General features: G+C 36.6%; 1 protein-coding gene across 1 annotated transcript; it reads right to left on the reverse strand.

Annotated features, from left to right (window-relative positions):
• Nucleotides 1-1,501: 1,501 nt before the first annotated feature.
• cdhr1a (cadherin-related family member 1a) lies at nucleotides 1,502-20,217 on the reverse strand. The gene is made up of 18 exons (XM_042011178.1): nucleotides 19,763-20,217; nucleotides 16,570-16,631; nucleotides 15,769-15,864; nucleotides 15,260-15,405; nucleotides 15,120-15,170; nucleotides 14,524-14,613; nucleotides 14,298-14,384; nucleotides 13,618-13,734; nucleotides 13,078-13,221; nucleotides 11,588-11,666; nucleotides 11,406-11,506; nucleotides 10,972-11,175; nucleotides 10,092-10,244; nucleotides 9,796-9,960; nucleotides 8,900-8,967; nucleotides 6,386-6,614; nucleotides 6,029-6,286; nucleotides 1,502-2,121 (listed from the first exon to the last, which is right to left on the reverse strand). The coding sequence occupies exons 1-18, from the start codon at nucleotides 20,215-20,217 to the stop codon at nucleotides 1,570-1,572; spliced, it is 3,057 nt and encodes a 1,018-aa protein (XP_041867112.1). The 3' UTR covers nucleotides 1,502-1,569.
• Between the last annotated feature and the right edge of the window lie 7,206 nt (nucleotides 20,218-27,423).

Genomic DNA, 27,423 nt, shown 5'->3' on the forward strand with positions numbered 1-27,423 from the left:
TACAATTATTAAAAATAAATAATTTGATTAAATATTATTTTGTTTCATTGATCATGTAATACCTAATGAGTTTTTAATGGCAATGGAAGTTCAACTAACATTGGCAAGGACTAAGTCAGACCTATAAATGATACTTCACATCAAAGTAATTTTTTATTTCTGTCATTAAATTTTCTCTGTCTGGTTCATTGTTTATTGTCTTATTTGTGTCATGGCCCCAGGCGTGTCAGCCTTTTGGATCCCCATTAGCTGCAGCAAAATTGCAGCTATTCTTCCTGGGGTCCGACCTTTCCATTTTAATTTCCTGTTTAAAACATTTGTTTTGTTACTCTGATTAATCAATTAAAATATTTGCTTCCTACATGTTTACCATGGTAACGTTTCTGTAACCTGAATAGGAAAAAATCTGAACAGTGTGAGAAGATCTTTTTACTTACTTTGTTTATGTTTCACCTGAACACTGAAGCAGCTTCTGCTCCATCTGAAAGGGGCAGTACAGTATATTTGGTCTCTTTAAGGAGTTAATGATCTTTGGGAAAGGCATTGAGCTTTCTTTTTGTGTTTTTCAGGTCCTTCTAAAGCAACCATCTAGTGTGGACTCGGCTTGTGTCCTGAAAAATCATCATCCTCATTCACTGACATAAAGTGAATTTTGTTGTCTATTCCCTTTTTTTTACTTTATTCATATAAACTTTGGATTTAGGACTGATTGCTACGTTTGCTTGAATTAAAAACTTCTACTATGTCTTTCACCATTTCTGAAATGACTCATTTTTATTAGTAGTAAAATTCACAGACATTTTGACAGCATATTTATTTAGAGAAAAACACATCCACTGAAATAGATTATCTGGCTCACAATATTTACAACAAATATAGCTTTTCACATACAAATAATAAACCAGTTGTGCACCAGTGGGACGAAAAAATTTCGTTTTGGGATCACTGTGCTTCATTTTTAGATGTTGTTCATTTTAAAGTGTCACAACAGCTTTGCTTGTTGAAATTAGAAGGAACTATTTCCTATTAAAGGATTTTAGTTGGAGAAGTCATTGATAAATCAACACAAAATCCAGAAATAGGAATCCAACTGTAACACAGTGACCCTAAAACTTGTGCTACAGAACAAACAATGAATGGCTGTGAATTTAAAACGGGATTTCAATTATACACATGGCAGGAAATTTGTGTGTCAAAATGACATCATTGATAAAAAACAAACAAACAAAAAAACTTTTTGCTGTTTCAGTATTTTGACCTTTTGAACTCACATACACATACACAGACACACACACACACACATGCACACACAAAGCACTGTTTATGACTGAGTTCATTTTTGACCTTTTGAAATCAGTTTACACAGCAATCCCACCACAAAGTGTATTTAGTGGCTACTCTGCAAATTTCTATTTAAAGATGTCCAATTTTGAATGAATGAATGAAGATGTCCAATTTGAGTGGTTGAGTTGAAAGAATATTAACAACCATCTTCCTGATATTTGAACTGAGCCACTAAAGGGACTTTGCAGTGTTTTGCAGGATTGTGTTGTTAGCTGTTGAGGAACATCAAGATGTCGCCTTCCTCTTCTGCTCTAGTCTCATCTTGAGCTCTGAAACTAGCGCTTTGTTTATAGCGTCCTGTCTTTCTGTTACTGGCTTCTTTCTAGGTCTTGGTGCCACAGTTGCAGATACTGTAGGTACGATCCACTGTCGCTCTCCTGGGGTGTAGAGAGGTGGTGGAGGGGGCAGAGAAGGTGGAGGTGGGGGCCACTGTCTCACAACACTGATGACATTGTTGTTATAGTTGACATTCTCCACTATTACCTCAGGCTCTTGCTCTTGCTCTTCCTCTTCAATTATGAATTTATCTTTGGGGGGCTCTGTTGTCTTGAAGGGGTTTTTGAAGTTCCACATGGGTTGTCTCTGGGGCCGTCTCCGTATGCGGCGGTTTGGCAGGATCCGGTTGGACTTTTTGTTGCGCATGAATGTTGCAGTAGAGATGATGACTGTGACTATGACCATTAGGCTAATGATACCAGCAAGCATACCTATGATTTGCATTGGCTTGTTTTTATTCTGCATTAAAAATGATCCCAAAGGCCCACCTTTGAGTTGGGTCTGTAAAAGAGCACAAGGAGAATACACATCCATGGGACTGAAGTCACACAAATAATTAAAAAATATTAAGTTTTAATTATCATCCTGTGTATGTTCTGTAGTACTGAGAGGTATGTTAAATGTAAAATATAAAACCATTGTCTTTAATAACTAAATATATTGTTTGTTCATTCATTGTTCTAGTCTTTTTTTTTCTTTTGGTAATTTGTCAAGACAAGATCAGAGAAGTTTATGGAGAAACCCATAGCTAAGACCATTCAGCATCTGAGAATTACAATGAGTGTATGAATAAAATACAAATAACTCCAAAACTGAAAGCATAAAACCTGCTCAATTTGGTGGTGGCATCATATTGCCAGCAGTACATGAAGTCATGGAGAAAAAAAGCTAAGTTTGAGAGGATATTGTCCTCCTGTACTCTTTTACAGACACAGACTTGCTCCACTACAAAATTCCTTTGAAAAATGAATAGATATAAATTCTTGTAACCACAGGGTGAAAGCAAAAATATTGTTTTGCTGATGATCTCAAGGCAAGCTTCTTTTATGGCACAGGCCTCTTTATAATCTTTCTGATCTTGCCCTGAGGTTGGACACGTGTCTTTTTTACAGATTTCCAGTACATGGTGGTTGAAATGAAGATTGTAATTGAAATGGCGAAGGTGACAAGGGTCAAACAAATCCCAAACACGGCCCCTGGACGTTTCCTTAGGCCCAAGAAGTATGAGAGAAATCTGGATTTGATCTGAAAACATGACAGTGGCATTTATGAGATTTTTGCAAATATAATATTTTCAAATGGCATTTGATGCAAACTAATGATAAATTTAATATTCTTAGAAGTGATGATACAGTAATGCTGTTCACATACAAACAGGGCGCATATTAAAGTTTGTGTTCATACTACTTTACGTACAAGATGTAGCATTAAATTTGGTATTTGGATTTAAAATAAAACTTAAACATCCAGTCTAATAATTTAATTTAATTTAATTTAATTTAATTTAATTTAATTTAATTTAATTTAATTTAATTTAATTTAATTTAATTTAATTTGACCATTTTTTTTGTGTGTCTGAGGCTATTATCCACAAACACAGTGTCTGGGCACACTAAATAAATCTCTTCTAGAAACCTAGGTGAAAGTACTTAGCAACTCAATTTGCAGTGATATCATGTGGATGATGTATCCCTTGACAATGAAGATACCAGCAAGATAATTACTAATGTTAACTACATTAACAGGCCTTACTGTACACTTATACTTACAGAACATGTACAGCTGCACATTGCCTCTACAGACTTTAAGCATAGAAGGAAAGAACGACAGTTATAGCACATGTAAGGCGTTTTTAAGTGTTGCAGTTGTATTTGAAGTGAGATATTACCAATTATGATTGTAACTCTTACAACTGCTATTTTAGATAACAAATGTCATTTTGGCTACAATGTAAATCTTAAAACACCCAAAACAAACTTAATTGTGTGCTTAACGAGATAATTTCATATCAGATTTGAGTTTTTGTGTATATTTGGCATAGATACTCAGTAGTTCATGTCATGTAGTTTATAATTTAAATGTTAAACACTAACAACACTAATAGTAAAATAAATGTGTAAATGACTGTAAGTCTTTGAAAGACGCCCAGTTAGAGCAAACCATTTGTTTTCAGGCAGTACAAATATACACTTTAACATATCCAGGTTAGATTATTTTGTTTTGAAAATGGTTGTCCTTTCAGAAATCACTGCTTGAAAGGCCTTAATATTTAGGTATGAGGCCTAAAAGTCCATTACTGAGGTCAGTGCTACATAATCCAACAGATCCTGTTGCCAACATTGCTGGCTTTGTACCAGCAACATTGGCAACTGCATCTAATCATGCTGCATCAATGTTGGAAAGACAACATTGAGAATGAATTGGTTTATGTTGCAGAATAGAGGAACAGCTTTTGCAGATTCATTTTAGTGAGCTGATTCACATGTATATTTAGGTGAAGACAACTATAATGAGACTGCCAGAGTCAGAAAAGTTGTAAGTGCACTGAACTATGTAACAATCGATGGGAGATCATAGAAACCATGCATAGCTTTGGATTATTAAGGCAAATTGTCTGGAAAATGCAACATTTACTTATATATTACTACTTGTATCCTGTGTATACACTATAACCTGCCATTAGGCATGATTATATGCATATTTAAGTTGAGCTAAGGCTACACTTGGACTTTCAATTACACCACCATCTTTGTTCCAATTTAAATGCACGACATATGAATCAAGTTATTTACTGAAGTTTATCAGACATTGCAATGCTATGGACTAACCAAAAACATTCAAGATGTTCTTCCTCTTTCAGCTATTCTATAGAATATCATTGTGGATGTAAGTACAGCTAAATTCTCTGCATGGGTGTTGTTTTCACTTTATACAGTACATTTGACGTTTGCCATTTTTTTAAAAAGAAGCCAATAGATAGAACTTTAGTGCTTGAGTGGCTTGCCTAGGCCCGTTTGAATCTATTTAAGCATATACAGCACATAAAGTGCACAATACATTTAGTTATTTGATTTTTTTGTGCAATTTATACAACTGCTTTTTAAAAAAAATATCTCATCTTACTTTTTATGAAGACAATGAACCACAGTATCTGGTGTATTAGTCCAGTTTTGAGGGGTTTTGGGTTTTGGCCAGACTAGTCAGATAAGTCAGATTGTACCATTTATAACACATTACACTTTTTTCCCCTCTATTGTCAAATTAAAATGTTGATTTTGGAACTTTGGTAGTTTTTTGTGCTATATGGATGAATTTTTTTTCTAATCAGGCCTGTGTAGATTTTTTTTTTTTTTTTTTTGTAAAAGCTTGGCTTCTGGAAATACGCTGTATGTGGATAAGATACAATAAAGTATCTGTGAAGAAAGAAAAAATGTAACAAACAGTTTATGGTCACAGCTACTGAACTTATGTAAGTCTATAGAGGTCACAGTTGCCAAATGTACAAAATTCAAGATGAAAGGGTTCAATCGTACAAAAGCGTAGAGCTGTCAACCCCCCCCCCCCCAAAAAAATAAACAAAACAAAACAAAACAACTAAAAAAGATCTTATAATGTTATAATGTGATAGTTTTATTGTAAAAACGTGAACGGATCATGTTTGTAGTGAAATCGTGGACTGTAAACCATATTCGTCTTTGGATGGGGAAACTCTGCATGCTATGGTCAGAGAAATGCCTAATTTACCAAATGGGATTAAGCTGTACTTCATTGGAGAGATTTGGTGAAGCTTGGAGAACACTGTGATACTGTGGATGTTGCACCCTTAAAGCACACAGGACTAAGTTTTTGTGTCTGCAACTTCTTTCCCAGTCCCATAGAGCCTTTTTAGTTTTCATTTTTATCTTCAGAAGAAAGTCATAGATGTAATCACTGGTATATGTATTAACCAAAAGCAGCACACACTCTGGAAACTCAGACACACACACACATCGTCTCATTACACACAGGCAGGTGACGTACCGTGTTGCTCAAAACTGTCCCACATTCCTGTGTGTACAACAATAAACCAGAGTAGAAGTAGAAGTAGATTAATCATTGACAAAAAGAATGGAAATGTTACTGCTTGACGAGAATATTTTCCATAAAATATATTTTACTCCAACATCAGCATACAGTAGCTACTTTGATTCATGTTCTTACAATAAAATTTATCATGTTATAACATGATATGTTTCACGTTTGTACAATAAACTATCACATTATAACATGATAAGCTTCACATTTTTTTTTTTTATTTGGGTCACAGCTCCACGCTTCCGTACGAACGCTTTTACAAATCAACTTTAAACAAAAACAAACAAACAAACAAAAATGTATTCATAGAGGCACTAATTTAGATTTAACTTACGGCTTCTGTGATGTCAATCTTGACAACTGCAGTAGTGCTGAAGGAAGGTTGGCCTCGGTCCCGGGCCTGGACCACCAGGGACCAGGTACAGTCTCTTTTCTTGGTGATATTCTGAATGATGGCCATTGACTTGATGTAGGACTTGAGCTGGATCTCTCCAGTGTCAGAGTTAATGTCAAAAATGTTGTTATCTGGCTCAGCTTTCATGATAGCATACTCGATAACATTATTGGGTTTTTCTGCATCATCATCTACAGCCTGTGAAGAGATCACATTTTATTAGTAATTGAATATTGAATAAAATCAAGTTTAACTGAGTTTTTGTCCTTTCTTGTAAAATCACAAAAGAGAGTATACCTCTATTTTCACTGGTACTCCAATAACCATGGTCTTCTCGAGGAAGCTATCATTGAAAGCAGGAGGATGGTCATTCAGATCCAACACAGTCACAAAGACTTCAGCCAGGCTGTACTTTCCCTCTGAATCTTCTGCCTTCACATAGAAGTTATACTTAGACCTCACTTCAGCATCCAGGCTTGCCCAAGGTTGGGTGTAGATGATTCCAGTTGTAGGCTGGATCAGGAACCTGCAAATGATGACACATCTTTCTAAAACTCATGGCATTGATGGTAGTTTTGTTTGTATGCTAGCCCTGTGATAGACTAGTAGCCTTACCCTTTCATGACCATGAACAGGATCAAGTGGATATAGAAAATGAATAAATAAATAAATGAAACTATGATTGCACCATTCTCTGTTCAAAAGATGAAGGGAACATTTAGGTTGTTATTGGCATACAGTTCAAAAGGAAACAAGTGTGGCGATATGAAGTGCACATGCCTATTAGTGCACATGAGTAAAATTACTTGCAATTACCATTTGATATATCTACTACAGGTTTTGGAAAAACATATGCCCACATCAGGACAACATAGTGTTTTTAGGGAAGCTAATGGTTACATCAAGACTTTCAAAACAACAGCAACAAGTTCCTGAACAGTTTTATTAGAAAACATGCCAGAAATATTTTGCTGACACTAAGTTCATTATATCTTTACATTATACATTTGCATTACGTTAAATGATATGTTTATTTAAATGAGTTGCAAATCTGAATTGTTTTTCCTTTTTTTAATTTTTATTTTACAAGTTGTGTCTTGACCATTTCTATAAGCATGCTATTTTTTTTACCCTATTAGTGGGTGGAAGTTTGAGTTTAAAATAGCTAGATAGCCTATTTCACTGATTACTTACTAAGCTAAGCTAGGCTGTGGCTTAATACATTGCCATAAAACTTCCAACACTCAACTATCTTGAAGAAATTAATGGAAATGTGTTTATCTGTTCCTTTTATGTACTTCACTGTCATAAGACAGCTTCTCTAAAAGAACAGTGAACAATAAGAGTGGAAAAAGTTTCACTCACTGACATGTTTGTTTACACTACAGTCATTTAATTCCAGTCCAAGTTAACCAGACGCAAAGAGCGGTCTATTTTCTCCTCCAATCCCATTAGGGGATTAAAACTGGCATAGGCCAAGCTGGCAAAGATCAGAACTGTGTGGTGCTGTGCACATTCAAATATTCATCAACCTTCTGTGTAAAGTAATGCAATTTAAAAATGCCACACTGCACCATCTTATTTTAATTACAAAGTATTTTTTGGAGAAGAATATGAAGAGACACAGTTTCAAAATGGTTTTGATTAAACAAATATGCACTAAGCTTAAGCGTTCCCAATCTCTCTTTACTGCTTATTTTGGAAATCCTTCTAACGCATGCCATGTGACATCACATATCTGCTTAAACTCATTACTGCAGAGCTCAAAATCTCTACCAAATATTCCAAAAATATTTCCCACCTACATTTGATGGAATAAATATAGTTAGCAAGAACAGCTCTTGCAGATTAAGCAGATGCATGCTAAAATACATCCTTCTGTTTGCATTGTTACTGAACATGCAGATTTCACGTTCACTGTTCATAAGTACATTTCTGTCAAGTTATGTTATGTATCTGATCTGTAGGATCATATCTGTAGTGGCTTTAAATGAAATACAAGCTGTGAGTAAACTAAGCATGTAAGAGAGAACAGAGGCCCTCAGACCATTTCCTGGAGGTTTGATTTCTATTGGAAAACTAATAAAAACTTAAAAAAAAATCCCTGCAAATCCTCCTGGCCCCAGTGCTTATGAGGCAATGAAGAGAACCAAGTTTTAATACGAAAAAACAAGTCAGCTGTGGTATTTTTGTACAGCTCTCAGCTAGATGAGTTTTTGCTTTATGTAGTCTTTACATGCAGTAGAACAGCAGTCTGCAATTAAAATGTCATATTCAAGCTTAAGTCCAGTTCAGTTCGGTACAGTACAGTAGATATACAGGAGAATTAAAAAACAAAAATCTTTCAGTGAAGGGTATATTCTGTTTCTCTGCTTTTAAAAAATAGACACGGATTAACTCTTCATCTTGTTGCTTTTTGTTTTTGTTTGGGAGTCATTTTCATCCATTTGAATGTCACAGACTTCTTTTTTTCCACAAACACAAGTTTTTCTCTGACATAATTTCTACACAAAGACCAATGCTTTGACACACCAGAGGTACCAAAGGGTAAATATATATAAATATATATTCCTTGAAATTTGGAAAAGTGCAAATATTTATTTTTATCTCTGTTCTTTTCTAGATTATAAAATCATTACAGTCAGAGAGCAGAATAATGCTTTTTGTGGACCAATGCAGAGCCGGTTAGTAACTGTTTGGAAGTACTTTGGGCATGTGGCTGATTTGTTGAAGATTTCTAAATACTATGCAACAGAAAAAAGGTAATTTCTGTGTCCTGCTGACAAAGCTTAGTTATACACTCATACTCACAACTCAGCCCCTGATCCATAGATAGAGTATTTCACTTCACCCCAGGGTCCTGAGTCTGGGTCTACTGCCTGCAGAAATACATTAGAGACACATTAACAAGGCAAGTTCAACACATTGGAGCAATTATTTTAATATGAAGATCTCATAATGGTACATTCCCTCCCAGCATAATGAGGGTATACTCAAGATTAATTTTTATATCTTTTAAAGATATATTTTGCTTAACATGAACTGAGCAGAAATGTCAATAGTCAAGTCTCAGTTAACTGAGTGATTCTGCTGAAGTGGATGTTACAGGAGTCAGCTCTCAAGAGTGTGTTTTAATGTAGGGCTATTATACCGGGCTTCAGCTACTCTGTCAGTCTGCAACAGCTGGGATGCCTATTCACTTTCTGCATATGTCCAAGGTCACTAGTTGGCTGTTCCTTTATCTGATTGAAAATGCCTGGGATCAAGGCAAAGAGCCTATGTGGTATTCATACAAGGGCATGACTTATTTGTGAAATTCCCTGCCTCTGCCAATTTGACATGAGCTGACAAGGTCAAAAGAAGAGAGAAAGTCCATGGATGAATTCCGTATGTCCTTGAAAGTCTTCATTTTACTGAGGACATATTTTTGTGCTGTAGCTGCATGTGCTACTGAGCCTTAGGGGAGAAAGTCAGGGTATTTGCTGTTACACAACAAAATGAAAGTGATAGCCATCTGGCAGCTTACCTCGCCTAGCTTTTATCTACATGATTTTTCATATTATCCCAACCCCCACCTCCCAAAGAGTCTACATTTAGAGAATTAATAGCCTGTTGAGCATTTTGTTAAAATCAGCATTCCTCTTTAGCTCAGAGTGACGTATGTTTGCCATAACGTGTATTTTTAGATTTGAGAAAGTCTCACTCACTGTGACTGACACGACATTAGAGCCACCAGGTGAGTTTTCTGGAATTCTGGCAATGTAGTAATCCAAGGAAAATTTAGGAGCATTGTCATTGGTGTCCAGGAGATGAATGATAATGTCTGCCGTGGCACTGAATCTCTCTGGAGTATCAATCTCAACTGCAAGTAACTGAAAAATAGGAACAATGGAAAAAAGCAATATAAAAGATGCAGATGACATATAGCTGCCATTTATGCAGAGATGTATGTATCTGTGATTTTTTCATCACATTTGAGTCTACTTTGGCGTAAAGGGATAACCTTGTATGTTAGAAAATGGTTTTTCTCATAGTCCATCGCAGCAGAGTCCTCCACTAAGATTGTGACTTGGGCTTCATTGAGCACAGTCTGAGGGACAACTCGTAGCATTCTTCCTGGTCCAATCAGTCTCAGATTGAATTTAGCATTTGCACCCTGCAGGAGCACATATGCACCATAATGTTATTCAAAAATCCAGGAACTTACATTATGCACAAATCTCTTTATGGTTATTTCCATTTGTAACAAAACTACGTCCAAAAAGCCGACATTACTACATTATAATCCATGTAGCCTTAAGTCTGCTCAGCCAGTATAAAAGCTTTGTGTCATTAATTGCTACAGTAATGTAAGCTAAGTCATTTGGGAATCTGTAAAGTAAAATATTCAAAGTGAAACATAATGTTAGAGGACAGAAAGAGCCTGCCTGATGTTGTGACAGTAATTTCAGAGAAAATCTTCGGAGAGCATCATCCATTTGGATGCAGCTCTCAAACAAAAAGACACTTGCATAAGCTGACAAATGGCACATCATGCAGTCTCTAGTTTGCATTGGCTTACTTTTGAAATTTATGCAATTTTAAAGGGATTGTCTGTAATAATGGCAGGCTTAAGGTCATTTTGTAGTCAGCAAGACAAACACTGTCCTGAACACAGTTTGGTCCTGAACACATTTTGGTTTGATGAATGTTGATTAAATCCATTTCTGATTATATAACAATGTAATATAGGCTGAAAAAAATGTTTTATTACATCACAAAGCCTCTCAGGCAGATTTCAAAGATAGTCATACTTCTCCAGTGCTTATTGAAGACACCTGATGCAGTAAAACATCAGCACATGAAAATTTCTTGAAGTGTGACTATAGATAGCAGTTTCCCACCTGGTCAGAGTCATTAACTGTGATTTTCAGCCCCCGCAGGATCTCTCCCTCTGGTTGATGCTCATACATGGACAACTCAAACATGTTCTGGGGGCCGTTCTCTCCGTAAAAAGTGGGTGGATTATTATTTAGGTCCACGACACGGATCACTACTGTAGTAACTCCATAGTCCAAGAGTTTGCCTTCAGGACTTACTTCTGATGCCTGGACAAAGGAGTAAAGTTAAGATCAGCTTTAAGAATTTAAACTCACGTAATACTCTGCACAGTTTTTTTTCATGCAGATTATTTGATCCATTCTTTCAATATACAAGTATGCTGTGACTGTGATTTTGAAAGTGAACAGTCACAAAAAAGGAAAAGGATAGGTAAATAAAAAAATTGATTAATTTCTTTGTTTAGACATTAGGGAAAGAGGTAAACATTCAGACTTACCCTGACTTTAATGTTAAAGATTTCTCTCTTTAGATATATGGGAGACGTCAGCAGAGAAATACAACCACTTGTTTTGTTGATGCCAAAAACACCATCATCTCCTAGCAAGATGAAAAAGAGCTAGATTAACTTTTCCCTCACGTGTCAAAAACATTTCAGTTTCCTTTGAGGGAAAGATTTACCTTCGTCAAATGAGTAGCGGACTGGATTTGGGTTCCCTACATCACCATCTGCAGCTTTAACGGTAAATATTTCAGACCCCTGCAGAAAGATTAATGATTTTTTTTGTTATTGTGCAACAAGGAGTGAAAACAGGCTCATAATGTAGACAAATAACACTGATGATTCAGACTGATAGTTTTCAGCATATAGCACAAGTTAATTTAATATAAAATTATGCATGAACATTAAAGTTGCATATAATCATCAAACTCATATTTTAAGTTTATTGATTTAAAAAGCAGCAATTGCACATTATTGAACATAAGTGCAAATGCACAAATGTAAATGTGCTACAGATTTAGACTAGCAGATAATTTGCATCTGATTGTTCAGGTCACAACAAAATACATAACAACAAGGTGCAAACAATGAAAGGTAAAGTCCAAACTAGTCACAGTAAATATTGTATAAATTGAAAGAGTCTAGTGAATGAGCTTGGGTTTTTATATTTGACATACAAGATAAAACTCAAACACTATATGTGTGTGTGTGTGCGTAAACATGTCCCACACATAAGGAGAATCTAGCTGTGAGAACAGGTTTGGTTGGTTAAAAGCCAGTTTTTGACATGGCATTTAAAACTGGTACATGTGGTACAGTCTCTTATTATAAGTGGTAGAGGGTTCCAGATTACTGCACCTCACTGACAGCATAGATTTTCCAAAGTGTTGCATCTGTGGGGGACCTCACAATCTCTTCTTGTGGTGGATTTTGTGGTCTTTCCAGTGAGCAATTTTAGCTTGACATATTCCTTTACTGGTGGTTGTGAAATTCCATCTGATATTACGTCTAAGAAAAATAATATTTAAAAGTTTTATAATTCTCAAAAGATAAAAACTTCTATTTACCGATGGCTGCAGTGATATGAATAGCCTTTTCTGTCAAAGATTTTTTAAACCTTTTAATGCTGTGATTGTACAGATTTTTGTGGAGTTACACCAGTGAGTGACCAGTTTGTGACGCAATAATCAATATGTGAGAAAATAATGGGATGCAGAAATATCCTGGCCGCACCGACAGTCAGTGATGGTCTGCATTGTTTCAAACTGTGGATGGTGAATTTGATTGTGCTTTATTCTTTTTTTTTTTTTTTTACTGTTTTTTCAAGGTAAGGGAAAAACCTAGATGGTATTTAGATTCTGTGACTAATTCCAGTTCCAGTTCTGTGATTTACTAATGCTGTTATATTTTGAGATAATGATGAAACTATGAAGAAAACAGAACAGATTTGTCTTGGGTTACCAGGAAATTGAAGTTGTGAGACATGAGGAGATGGTGCTTTGGTGTTTATATAAAAGAAATTAGTAATTAACTAAGATTTAAATGTTAAGATTTTTAGATAGCAGGGTAAATGTAGCATAACAAAGGAAAATTGATGCTGTAAAGGGATGAATAGTTATCAAACTAACAAGCACTTATTTAAGTCACTTGGAGGTATTCTTAAACTCACCGCAATTGATACTTCATAAACGTAGCCAAAATAGGGCGTCCCAATGAAAGATGGCGGAGTGTCTTGTGCATCAATCACATTGATTGTCAGGGTAGAAGAAGATGACAGAAACTGTTCCTTGCCATTGAAGTTGCCACCGCCATCCTGGAAGACATTCACCAGAACCATCAAGAATTTTGTAGTTTGAAATTTTTTTCTTCTGATTTTATAATTGTGTTTTAATTGTACTTAATTATATATTGATCTATTAAACTTTTTAAATTCATGCTAAACTTCAAGACACAATTTTGAGAATTAGATCATTATCATGCAAGCATTTTTTAAATTTAACAGTTGTCCACTGTTAGCACATTTCTGTGTTGCCTTACCATTCTGATGGTGTCACCTGAAGATAAAATATTTGTCATTAAATATGTACCAATTGAACTGAAGTGAATAATTTAAAAAAAATAAATAAAAAATTCTTTGGAAAATGACTTCCTTGACATTGAAAGTCCACAAATGCAGGACAGAAACAATAAGTTGTGATACATCTACTACCTTTGCAATGACAGTGACAAAGTGTGTCTTTGTTTTCTCGTAATCCAACATTTCTCCAGATTTGATTCGAAAGACACCACTATGCCTGTCAATGGCAAACAAAGTGGGCTGAGGTGTCTGTAAGAAAGAACAGAAGAATAGCAAGATTTTAAAAATACACACATCGACACAAATAATGTGACAAAAGCCTGTGTGGAACCTTAACACATCTTCACGTGAGATATTGTACAAAGTTGTCAGATGGCTGCAAAAACACAGAGTAGCCATTTGAAATTTAGCCAATATCCCTACACTGTCTGTCTCTTTTCCCATCTAGACATAAAATATCCCATATGGTCAAGGACAAAGTCGGCAGGTGAACTCTGTTATATCCACATGTGCACTGCCCCACTTATCCCAATCTATCAAGTCCAGGCCAGCTGTTCTATAGTCCTAATAGTCCAAATGGTAAACCCCACAACCCGCTGCCAAAGCAGCCATTTAAGCCTCCAATAACTGACAAAAATGTAATTGCAATTTAATCCCTGTCCTCATAAATAACACAGCATATACAAGCAAATGAGCAAATGCACATACATACCACATCATCCATGTGACTGTTCTAATGCAGTCAGAGCATCTGCATTAGAACAGTCCTGGTTTTATTCAAAACTATTTCTTGCTTAAAGGGGAAAACATACCTGCAGATAATAGGTGACTGAGCCTCCTGAACCTGTGTCTCTGTCCACAGCTTCAACTTTGTAGATGCTACTTCCAGATTCAGTGGTCTAAAATGTGCAACACAGAAAACAAGGTACGATTACAACAATAAGGTCTTGACTATCACGTCCAGTGTGAAGAAACTGACATTTATTTTGATTTAAAGTACATGCTTAACAAAGCACACATACTTTTGGCTTAACTTACTTCCACAATGTCAATGATTGCAGGCATGTTTTGGAATTCAGGCTTTTCATCATTTGCATCCATCACAAATATGGTGACTCTTTCCACAACCTAAAAAATATTATGAAAAAGAAGAAAGTCTAACAACATATTTAAACTAAAATGATCTTGATAATATATAATATAGCTACATGCCCAACAATTGAACACAAAATCAAAACTATCAGCAATTATAACAAATGAAATTATCCTGTTACATTGCAATGTTGTGCTGAAAAAAAATGTAGTTCTAGCATTCATATAGATGCTATTTTAACCAATACCCACCTAAATATTGTTACAGTCTAAGCACACCCTCTTCGTGGCAATTTCATGTTATCACAGCTACCTTATAGCTTCACAAAAAATTTTCTCAAGGAACCAAGAGCCCCCAAACTCCCCAGATCCTAAAGACAGGATTCAAAAGACTTGCTGCTCACAGTCCTGATGTAAGACAGTAAGTGCCTCAAATCATTCACCTAATGACTCTGAGATGGTATGATGCAGTTCTACATAATATTAGGGAAGTGGGTTTAATGTTGTGGCAAACTTTTCTGATTCATTATAAATTATATTACCTTGCTTCTTCCATCTGTAATGCTGATATTAACATCAATAGAATCTTGTTTCTGGATAAAGATAAGAAAACATGTCAATAAAACAGCATAGATTTTTTTCTAATTGTGTTTATGTGAATTTATGTCGATACACTGCTTACCTCTCTGTCTAGCTGTTCCACCAATGTGATATTTCCGGATTTTGGGTCTACCCTGAAGTACTCTTTTGATGTTGGATCAAAGGACAAACCGTATCTCACCTCCTGCCCTTCAGGGTCTGTTCCATTTAAGCAATATATCTGTGTACCTGAAGAAAATCATAATGTTGTCAAAGTAGGCTCAGTTGTTGACTGGGCTTTTGTAAGCGCAAACCAGACAGCGAGCTACTAAGGAGCAGTAATCAGTATCCTTACTGATGTAAGGTACAGAGGGACATCTGCACCACATTAATAGCCAGCAAACAGACTCTCACGTCAACAGGTGGCAACAGCAGATGAGTGTGGTGGTGTACGCAAATTCTATACAACATCTGCTCATCTATCAAGGACTGTTTAACATTTTGAACTCTGAGATGCTGGTAAACAAAACACTAAATTTTGCTGATTGTTTTCTGCCACAGGCCTGTAATCAGTTCACTTTGAATTCCTGATATGATAGACGTCAGTCTCACCAACAGGGGTGTCTTCTGAGAGGCTGAACAGGGCCAGGTTTCCATTGTTGCTGTAGGGTCCATTGTCATAGAAATAGGGGGCAAAGTCTGCTTGTGCTGAGAACAGAAATAAACATTCACCAGCCAGTGTGTGGTTGTGGACAGTTTTGTCACCAAAAAGCAAGCCTTTTATGTAACTTTTGGAAAAAGTAAACACATTTTTTTTTATCCTGCTTTCTACACCTGAGATAAGTTGTGTCATTTAAATGTGAGTGACAACCTTAATCAATGACCTAACCAATGTATTACTGTTTCAATTAAATTAACTTTAGTTTGACCATTTCCGCTGGTTACATTTTCATTTGTCTTTAATACTAGAATGCTATTCAGGATCCTGTGTTAATTGTTCATGCACCTTTGCTTTCCTGGTCTCTTACACTAGGATTACAAATAAGTTACGTCAACCTCCTAAAATAATTCCTCTATACATAGACCTGGATGTCTCCTGCTTCTCTTTGTAATGTCACTGCCCTACAAATACAGTTTTAGCGCTACTGATACTTGTTTAAAAAGCAAAAACAACAGCAACAAAAGAAAACAAAATAAAAATCAGTAATGTGATGCACATCCTATATACCATATGAATCCATATGAGCAACTGAGCCAGATCATAAATAAACAGAATACAAAATTACATCCAATGACAACTGATTCAAATTTTAAATAATCCAGCCAGAGACTGTTAAGTGTGTCAGAACAGTTTTCACAATCTAGTTACAGTATTAACCAACAGTACAGAGACTATTAATAAAGGGCTCTTACCAAAGCAGGAGTGTACAAACACAAAAAGCAGGATCAAATGTAAAATCTTCACATTCTTCATCCTAATGGAGGAAGCAATAAAACCGCACCATGAAGATGGCTCTGTCGAGAATCCTGTACATGTGATTCAGCTCTCTAGGTGTCTGTCAATGACTGCACAGGCTAAACGCAGATGCTCACAAGCTAATCCAATGACTCTTCTTAAGAGGTGCCCCGCAGGCCCCTTTAGTCCAACTGGACTTCATCCACCAGCAATCCAGAGTAGATGGTTCTGTTCGCACAAAGAAGCAGATACCAAAGCTTCTGTTCACAGGTATACATATGTTTATTTAATTCTGTCAAAATGTTTACTTTTACAGTGGTCACATTAATCTTGTTACTTACAACGTTTTCTGCAGTCTGATAATGACCACTCTGGGCATGTGGCTCTGCTAGGTGCTACTGTAACTTATATAAATGCTCAGAACTTTGCTTTATTGTACAGTATATTTTGAATATCTTTTTTCATCGTGTTAATATATTGCCCCTATGTTAATGATGTAATTGTCACATATTGGTGAGCTGTAATTACCAGAGAGTGTGTAATTCCTGCTCCCTTATTAAAGAGATCCCTGACGGAAATGCAACTTTGAATCCTGTCTCTGTTTTTTTTATTTATTTATTTATTTATTTTTACAGTAAATGTGATCATCTGCTGCTGACAATGTAAAGGGATGAAATTATATGATTTAGAACCATGTGATGTTGGTCAGTGGTTCACCTGTTTTGTATATTGCACCATCTATTATGCAAACCAGATATGGGGCAATATGGGTAAAAGATGTGAAAAGATCATGTTGTCTTCATGGAAGGTATTGTAGAAGTCATTATATGAATTTCTGAACTGGAAATAAAGAATAATGTAATATATTTGAATTCTCAAGTTTAGATTTATTTATTTACATCTAAATAAATGATAAATACTGTTTTACATGTTTCTTTTTACTTGTTTGAAATAACTGGTTTTATCATGTTGCATCTTATTCAAATTTTGTCTGTTGTTTTTAGTATTGAGTCTCTTTAATTAAAAAACAAAGATTATTTCAAGATCTGTCTGAGTCTTCTTGCTGTAATTTAAGCGCTCACGATGGATAATCTTCTTGTTTGATAATCTTATTTACCACTGTGAAGCCCATTCTGGTAAACAAATGGTGTCTCAGTGGTCTCCCATGTGTCAAGAATCATGTTTCTATAAACCGCAACCCAATGACTACCATGCATCTGTGTGGCTTGTATTATTTCTTTTCATAATATTCCTGCTTTTTAGCCATGCTTCGATGTTGGCAATCAACTCACTTACCTACAAGATTCTGATAGTTTGAGGCGATGAAAGAAACTGGCTTACATTGGCCTCTACCAGTCATCTCCATACACAGAATGTGAAGGTACATCATGGCATGTTGGAACAGAGGCTCCATCTGGTGAGGAATGCCCTTTCATTACTAAATACAATCAGAAATGTGTTCATTTAAACAATAAAAATTTGTTTAAGTATTAAAAGCCATTTTAAATTCTGAAATTAGAATTGTGGGTCTGTACATACAAAGCCTCAAAGCAAGTGAGAATACAGAACAGGGTCAAAAACAAAACATAACAGCGCATGAACTAGCTTTGTATCATGTGTGGGGTTTCTGTATATATGCAAGTGATTCTCTAAACAAATGTAGAATACATGAGGTAGGCATGATAAATGTGCATTTTTCTAATCAAAGGAAGTGAGGCTGTCTTTGCGTGTCTGTGCATGCCAAAAAAGTGCTCCTGATACACACAGTAACAAGAAACACCACTGAAATTAACCTTACTGCTTACTTTTTTTTTTTTTTTGTCTGTCTCAGATCAGATATGTCAGTACATTCAAGATGCAGTCAAAATATTTTGGCCCTGTAACTGGCATCAAAACAAAGGTCACTTTAGAAAATAGGTGAGCCATGATCCAATCACCATGCAGCTGTTTCACAGCTGGTTCTCCTCCCATTACAATCACTTAGTCTGAGACTGAAGTTTGAGCTAAAACAGACCCTGTTAATGGATTCCTATTAATTACAACTGGCCACAGCTCCAATAGCATGAACACACAAAGAAACACTGCCTTAGTTATAAGAATTATAAAAAGTTTCATGTGGTTACGGTTACGGTCAGAGCTGACGGAAGGATTTTGTTGTGCCAGAGAACAGGAAAAAATATAACAATAAAAAAAATAATGATAATAAAATTGTTTAAACAGTAAAAGTAAGAGAATAAGAAACACAAAAACAACTATAAAGTGTCTTAAGTAGCAAGATAGATAAGAAATGCTGTATTAGTACATGAACCAGATTGAGACATTTGCACTGATGAGAAACTATTTCCAAGAAAAAAGAAAGAAATACTGCACATGAAGGATATTGCACATAATGTAGACTGTTGTACATGCTATAGTTATGCACAGATATATACAGATAAATTATGGTTATGAACAGGTATGTACAAATAAAAATTGCAATTCTTTTGTACAGTAAGTTTTTAAGTAATTTTTTAAAAGTTTTTGAGTTTCCTTGCTACTGAAGGAGGAGGAGTTATAAAGTCTGATGGCCTCAGGTAGGAAAGATCTCCTGTGGCGTACAGTGGAGCTCCTCGGTGGTCTCAGTCTAAGGCTGAAAGAGTTCTGACAGGACGTCAGTGTGGCATGCATGGGGGGAAAGACATTGTCCATGATAGTGAGGAGCTTCTTCAGCATCCTCCTCTAGGACACCTCCGCCACAGACTTCAGTTAAACTCCCAGGACAGATCCAGCTCTCCTGATGAGCTTGTTGAGTCTGTTAGGGTTGACTGTCTTCAGCCTGCTGCCCCAGCACACTATAGAGTGGAAGATGACGTTGGATACATCCAGTAATAAAACATTGGCAGCAGAGTCCTGCAGATGTTGAAAATCTGAGCCTCCTGAAGAAGAACAAGTGACTCTGACCCTTCTTTTAGATGACATCAATGTTTATTGTCCAGTCCAATTTATTGTCCAAGTTGACACCCAAGTACTTGTAGCTGTCCACAATGTCCACTTTTGTACCCCTGATGGTAACAGTTTAGACGGGTCCTCCATTTTCTGAAATCCACAACCAACTCCTTAGTCTTTGTGACATTGAGCTGCAGGTGGTTCAGTCTTCACCACTCCACAAACCTGTCCACTACACCCCTGTACTCCTCCCCCAGGCCCCCGCTGATACAGCCCACGATGGCAGAGTCATCTGAGAACCTCTGCAGGTGGCAGGACTGTGAAGAGAACCTGAAGTCTGAGGTGTAAAAGGTAAACAGGGAGGGAGACAGGACCATCCCCTGTGGCACTCCTGTGCTGCTCACAGTGGTTACCGCTGTGATATTCCTCAGTCTCACATAGTGCCGCAGGCCTGTGAAGTATTTGTGGATCCAGTCTGCGAGTGGAGCATCCACCTGCATGTCCACTAGCTTCCTGTTGATCAGGGCAGGTCGAATGGTATTAAAAGCACTGGACAGGTAGAAGAACAAGACGCTCACAGCACTGCCTATATTCTCCAGGTGGGTGTAGGCTCTGTGCAGCAGGATGATGGTGTCTTCCATTCCTATCTGGGGCTGGTAGGCAAATTGAAGGGGCTCCATCGATGGTCTGACGACTGGCGAAAGTTGGGCTCAAGTGACTTTTCTTTTTATTTAAACATATATTAAATCCAACGTTTTACAGCAAACCATCATCTTGAAAAATACAAACTTAAATCTGTGAAAGAAATTATTAAATTATTTAATTTAATTTATGGGGAATCAATTCAGAGCAGAAAACTACACACAAAGTGCACAAAGAAAACACCATGCACACTATTAAAATATTTTACAAGAGGATTTAGGCATACTTACATTCACTGCCATGCTGATGTTACTCTTTAATCTGAGTTGTACAATATGTTAAGTATGTTGTAGTATGTGGTTTCTAGTATCTGCTTAGCACATAAACACATTTTACTTTTGTATCCAGAAAAAGCAACATGGATACAAAAAGTTAATAACATTCATTTTTAGGAACCCTGATTTAAGATGATCCGTGACAACAATCAAATCCCCTGCAAGTACAATGAAATCTCTCATGTTGAAGACCCGAATGTCCCCTCATCAAATGCGCATTAATTAATTTTATTTGATGTGAAAGAGTATATAATCTTCAGACAATGACCATACAAGAGATTCAAATATCACCTGTCAGGTTGCCTTTGTACATTGTGAGTAAAGCTCACCATGTAGCTTCAGGTTTGAGTCTCATGAGACTGGCAGATGGTGGTAGGCCTAAAGATTAACCCACTGTACTCTAATCTCTCCTTATGTTGTGATGCACAGAGCCTGACTGCAGAAACACAGACTCTGTCAAACATTTATGCAAAGCACAATTACCAAAAAATGTTGTTATATGAGGCACATGCTGACATTCAGCATGTTGTGTGCACGTTTGTGGTTTCCCAAATAAATAATCTTTATTCTTTTGACCTTCTATAGCAAAAGTGAACTTTTTTCAAAATTTGTAAACCTTCTGATGTGAGTCTGGGGGAAATATTTAAAAAAAAATATCACTGAAGCTCTATATATGTAAGTGTAAATGTAATAATTAGTATTGAAACACAAACAGAAGTTCACTGCTCATCAAGTCATCATCTTAGTTTCTAATCCGGTGGCTTAAATCACTGCAACACACGATGATCTCATATCCTTTGGTGACAAAGCTTTTATCCTGTTCTTAGTAAAACTTTATTGGTGCATGGTGTTTATCTTGTCAGCATATGGCTACACATGTAGCATTTGATTTAGGTTAATGTTCATATAGACCTATATACTTACATTTATAGGTGCAATGTATACTAACCAGTACATCTGAGCTCTGGCCAGATGGAAAATACTAACATTAAAAGGTTTAGCACTGCAATGAAAACAAACAAAATCAAAGAAATTCCAGATGAAACAGACAGTCATAGGGATTCCCTTCCTTTGAAAACAATGAAAAGAAAAGCAAAGGACATCTGTCTCCAGGACCCAAACACATCAATGAGTTCTGCAATAATATTAGCCAGCAAAACCGTGCTAGTCAGCTGCTGCATCTTTAGATCAGACAGTCAAACCCAAACATGGCCATGCCTGCTTTTTCCTAAACTGCACTGTACATATAACACATCTACAAACTATTGTTTTTATTCACACAATGAGCTGTAGAGCAAAGCTATATATATATATATTCTGCCATCCACCAGATTATTTCACAGATCAAAATTCTTTCACTGTAGTTTTCTTTAATTTATCTATAAAATTTATTATAGAGATGAAACTGCCTTTTGCTTACTTTAATTTGGACCAAGTAGAAAAGGAAAAAATCAGGGATGACTTAAAACAAACAAAAAAGAAAAAAACAAAAAAAACAACAACTTACATTTCAAGCTGGAAAACATAAAAAAACCAAAAACAAATTGAAACAGACTAAATAAAACTATAAAAGAAAAATGTTTTTCCTCAGTGACATTTTGGTTTTCTGTGTAAGATTATACATATCTAAAGCTCAAAACCCTTTTGGCTGTTTATCAAGAAGCTATGTCAACATGGAAAGCTGCAAGACGTATTAGTGGGGCTACAGGATTGGACATGTTTCTGAAACGTGAGGGTCCATAAAAATGTCAAGTCAACATGTGGACTGCCAAGCAGTTTAGTGGCAGTTTATCACTAAGCACTTCACCTCTGAAGGACATTTTAGAATATAAGAATCCCTAGCAAACTACATATTTTACTTACTAGCATAAATTTTAACATAACCTGATCCTTACTGGGTCTTAAAGTTTGAAAAATGCAACTTCAGATGATCAACAGCGCATACTCTGTCTTGCCATTATCTTTTTAACCAAAATCCTTTGGTTGTAGAACCATCTTTAGCAGAAATACAGACAGATGGCCAAATATTTGACACACGAATACTTTGGTATCACTCAGAGAAAAGCTGCTCATCATGACCCTACATTTCCACTTTGATCTCATCTGTCTACAAGACATTGTTCTAAAAGCTGAGATTTGTTCGGGTGCAACTTTTAACCCTTAACCATGCTGTCATGTTCATACAGAGACCTTTCTAATTAATTAATTAGAAGTTCAATGGAAACTTCTAACCCCCTGCCTAAAAATACAATCATAGACAAAATAAAAAAAAAATAAAAAAAAGGGAAACTTTGGATCACTTGAATCGTGCTTGTCTCACTACTGGATCACTCTGTCTACAAGAGCACCTGTTGCCAATATTCCCCAAGTCAGCTTACATTTTTGGATTATTATTGATAATCTCTAGGGTGGTTTGCCAAGGACAGAGGTTTGCTTTAAGTCCTGGCCCACTCTAGAACTAGGTCATGCCTTTAATCTCTCCATGTAGAGTATGATGTAGGTTCTCACCCTTCCATTTTCATAAACCTCAAAGAGTGCTAAAGCCGTGGATACAGTCCCAAATGATATCAGACACTACTTCTTCATAAGTTATTTTCAACTGAAATGATCATTAGCAGCTGCCCATTGAGGAGCTAAGATTTTTTTCAGAACACAATATTTCTGCACTGTGAGGCCCAAGCAGATTCAGGACAAACTTCATGCATCTGCAATATTCTCATAATGACATCATCTGCAAGAAAAATAGAGCGTGACTTTAAAGAAAAACTATAAACAACGACAGAAAATCTATTTCTCCTTGTTTCTACAAAATTAAAGCAGGCCTGTGTTCACAAATCACTGGCAAAAACAATCAGGAATATTAAAAAACATCAAAATAACATAAGAAAAGAGCGTGTTCATGATAGAGTTACTTGAATTGCCTCTAAAACATGAATTTCCCTCTTTATATTGTGTTAAAAACAAACACAAACAAAAAACAAACAGGCAAAAAAAAAAAAAAAAAAAGGACCAGCAATTGTGGAAAAATCTAATCAAATATTTTACCACAAGTTAACAGTATTGTATTGTACAACATGATGAAGTGAAGAAAAAAAAAAAAAAAAAAAACTTTTCAGCACTACAATCCACTTATACACTGCAGCGTTCTTCTTTTGCACTACTGCCCCCAAGTGGTAAAATGTATTTGGTGCACAGTCACTGTAGAAAATAAGTAAGTAAATAAATAAATAAATGCTTGTTTTCTGGTGAAAACAGGTTAGTGGGGTTTGCTAATTAGATTAGAATGATATTGACCAAATGGAAGTTATCATTCTTAACAGTGTGTCAAATACAAAAATCGCCATGATTTCAGAGCTTTACTTTCACTTTATTGGTTATGTCTGATAGGTTGCTGTGGACAGTGGGGCAATATTTTTGCTTATATTATATCATATAGCTGAATTTTAGTCAGCTAATCTGAAATCATTCGTTATTCACAGTCTCATATGCACCTATTTTTTATTTATTTATTTATTTATTTAGACAGTGAGGGATGTAACCAGAGTCAAATACAGACCATGTGACTTTACTAACATAATTTATGAAGTGAAGTCACAGGTCAAACATAACAACCTGTACTTTAAATGGGAGATACCGCAGACAGTAATCCTAACTCAAAAGGAGTAGAAAATTACAAAATAAATACAAAGAACAAAAACAACTGTGAATTATAGTTATTTTGGCACCCAGTAATTAAACTGCTAAATCTGAAGACCAGTTACTGAGACGGACAAACAACAGACAAAGTAATATTGTTTGATTTATTATAGAACTTTGAAAACTTTTTTTAGATGTCTTTTATATCAACACAATAATGGAGCAAAAACATGCTGCAGTTTTGGAATATTTCTTGGAATAGTTGTTCTTTTAAATACGTGAAGCAGGTCATAACTATTCCTCCAAATCTAAACAAAGCTGATGTAATGATAGGCTGACAAAAAAGTATGCAGCTTGTCTGACAGCAGACGTCGTTCCTTTACCTTACAGGAGGAGTCCAGCCAAATGCCTGACATTAAACATCACGTGTATACTGTACGTGGCACATTGAAAAGCTGGCTATGGACACATTTCAAAAAATTTGGGAATGTAAAATGTAAATAAAAAATGAATTTGCACAAAAAATCATTAATTTATTTTTGTATATTTTTATATTTCAATATGATGGAAGCAAAATGTCTTTTTTCTTGTTTTACCTGGATCAGGGACACCAAATACTGGAGAAATTAAAACATTTTACTATTAATAAGTTTAATAGGCTAAATGAAAATATGCATTTCATATTCTTTAGTGGTACAGATGGTGAATGATCCACCATTTTGTAAATGACAGTGAGGAAAAACAGTTCAGCAGAATGATGCTACTTGTATTGACATTTTGAAGATTTGGGGGATTTCATTATCTATTATTTAATACAACAAAAATTCTGGAAATCAGGCAATAAACACTTTTGTCTGAATGGGATAAAGATAATAAACTATCATAGGCCCACAGATAATTTGAAATTAAATACAGGCAGCATTTTGAAGTGGAAATCATTGGATTGACTCGAGAATACTTCTGAAAACCGTTGGGAGTTAACCTTGTCTTTTAATCCAGATTTCACCCACAGATTAAATGAAATGCTGCAGCCTTTTCTGCGCTTCATCTCAAGAACTCAAGAACTTGAACTCACTTTAAGATAGACTGAGGTTGAAGTAAACTGTCTTGTCTGATGAAACATGATATGAGTGAGACTTAGTTTAGAAACTGTTTGAACTATGACCTCCAGACCTAAGAGACCAGATCATTTCACTTGTTATCAACACACAGTTGTTGATGCTGGGAGGGTCAGTGTACATGACATGGGTAAGTTGCTATTTTGTGCATGATGTAGGCCTATGTACAGGTTTTGGAATGACATTTGATAAACCAATCTGCATTTGTCAGGTTACACCAAGACGGCTCCGCAGTAAAAATAAACCAAAGTAACCAGAGAGCTGTTAATGCATCACTCACTGAAAGCGTTTGGCTCATTATTAAATAAATATGCCCAAGGAAGCTAACAACTTCTGAACAGCTGACATCCTATTTTGCTTTCTAAAATACGGTATTAGTCTCCCCAGTTCCCAAACTTTTACAGCATTTTAAACAAAGAAATGATGCAACATAGTTAATGTTGTTTCCTGAGTAAAAACTCTATTTTGAATGTTTCATTGACCAGTGTATAGATGTTTTTATACACTGCTCAAAAAAAAGGGAACACTTAAACAACACAATGTAACTCCAAGTCAATCACATTTCTGTGAAATCAAATTGTCCACTTAGGAAGCAACACTGATTGACAATCAATTTCACATGCTGTTGTGCAAATGGAATAGACAACAGGTGGAAATTATAGGCAATTAGCAAGTTACCCCCAATAAAGGAGTGGTTCTGTAGGTGGTGACCACAGACCACTTCTCAATTCCTGCTTTCTGGCTGATGTTTTGGTCACTTTTGAATTCTGGCAGTGCTTTCACTCTAGTGGTAGCATGAGACGTAGTGTCCAACCCACACAAGTGACTCAGGTAGTGCAGCTCATCCAGGATGGCACATCAATGCGAGTTGTGGCCAGAAGGTTTGCTGTGTCTATCAGCATAGTGTCTAGAGCATGGAGGCACTACCAATAGACAGGCCAGTACTTCAGGAGACGTGGAGGAGGCCGTAGGAGGGCAACAACCCAGCAGTATAACCGCTACCTCAGCCTTTGTGCAAGGAGGAACAGGAGGAGCATTGCCAGAGCCCTGCAAAATGACCTCCAGCAGGCCACAAATGTGCATGTGTCTGCTCAAACGGTCAGAAACAGACTCCATGAGGGTGGTATGAGGGCCCGACATCCACAGGTGGGGGTTGTGCTTACAGCCCAACATCGTGCAGGAGGTTTGGCAACTTCGCCACTGGCGCCCTGTGCTCTTCACCGATGAAAGCAGGTTCAAACTGAGCACATGTGACAGACGTGACAGACGTGGAGACGCCGTGGAGAACGTTCTGCTGCCTGCAACATCCTCCAGCATGACCGGTTTCGAAGTGGGTCAGTAATGGTGTGGGGTGGCATTTCTTTGGGGGGCAGCACAGCCCTCCATGTGCACGCCAGAGGTAGCCTGACTGCCATTAGGTACCGAGATGAGATCCTCAGACCCCTTGTGAGACCATATGCTGGTGCGATTGACCCTGGGTTCCTCCTAATGCAAGACAATGCTAGACCTCATGTGAATGGAGTGCGTCAGCAGTTCCTGCAAGACGAAGGCATTGAGGCTCTGGACTGGCCCGCCCTTTCCCCAGACCTGAATCCAGCTGAGCACATCTGGGACATCATGTCTTGCTCCATCCATCAATGCCACGTTGCAACACAGACTGTCTGGGAGTTGGCGGATGTTTTAGTCCAGGTCTGGGAGGAGATCCCTCAGGAGACCATCCGCCACCTCATCAGGAGCATGCCCAGGTGTTGTAGGGAGGTCATACAGTCACGTGGAGGCCACACACACACTACTGAGCCTCATTTTGACTTGTTTTAAGGATATTACATCAAAGTTGGATCAGCCTGTAGAGTGTCATTCCACTTTAATTCTGAGAGTGACTCCAAATCCAGACCTCCATGGGTTAATAAATTTGTTTTCGATCATTTTTGTGTGATTTTGTTGTCAGCACATTCAGCTATGTAAGGAACAAAGTGTTTAAGAATATTTCATTCATTCAGATCTAGGATGTGTCATTTTAGTGTTCCTTATTTTTTGAGCAGTGTAGAAATTTTTATTTAAAAAAAATAAACCAAATGTTCATGCCTACTTTTTACTCATATGATTAATTCCTAAATAAGTTTTCCAATTCAAAAATACACTTCTTCAGTTTACA

The sequence above is a fragment of the Melanotaenia boesemani genome, chromosome 16, assembly GCF_017639745.1.
Source record: "Melanotaenia boesemani isolate fMelBoe1 chromosome 16, fMelBoe1.pri, whole genome shotgun sequence".
NCBI lineage: Eukaryota > Metazoa > Chordata > Actinopteri > Atheriniformes > Melanotaeniidae > Melanotaenia > Melanotaenia boesemani.

Bases quoted from the DNA above. Each gene is read 5' to 3' on its own strand.
- cdhr1a (XM_042011178.1), bottom strand. From the start codon at position 20,217: ATGGAGCCCCTTCAATTTGCCTACCAGCCCCAGATAGGAATGGAAGAC. The intron at 15,406-15,768 runs GTGAGACTGACG...GATTTTCTTCAG, and splicing joins CTCAGAAGACACCCCTGTTG to GTACACAGATATATTGCTTA. The intron at 14,614-15,119 runs GTAATATAATTT...AATATTTTTTAG, and splicing joins TTACAGATGGAAGAAGCAAG to GTTGTGGAAAGAGTCACCAT.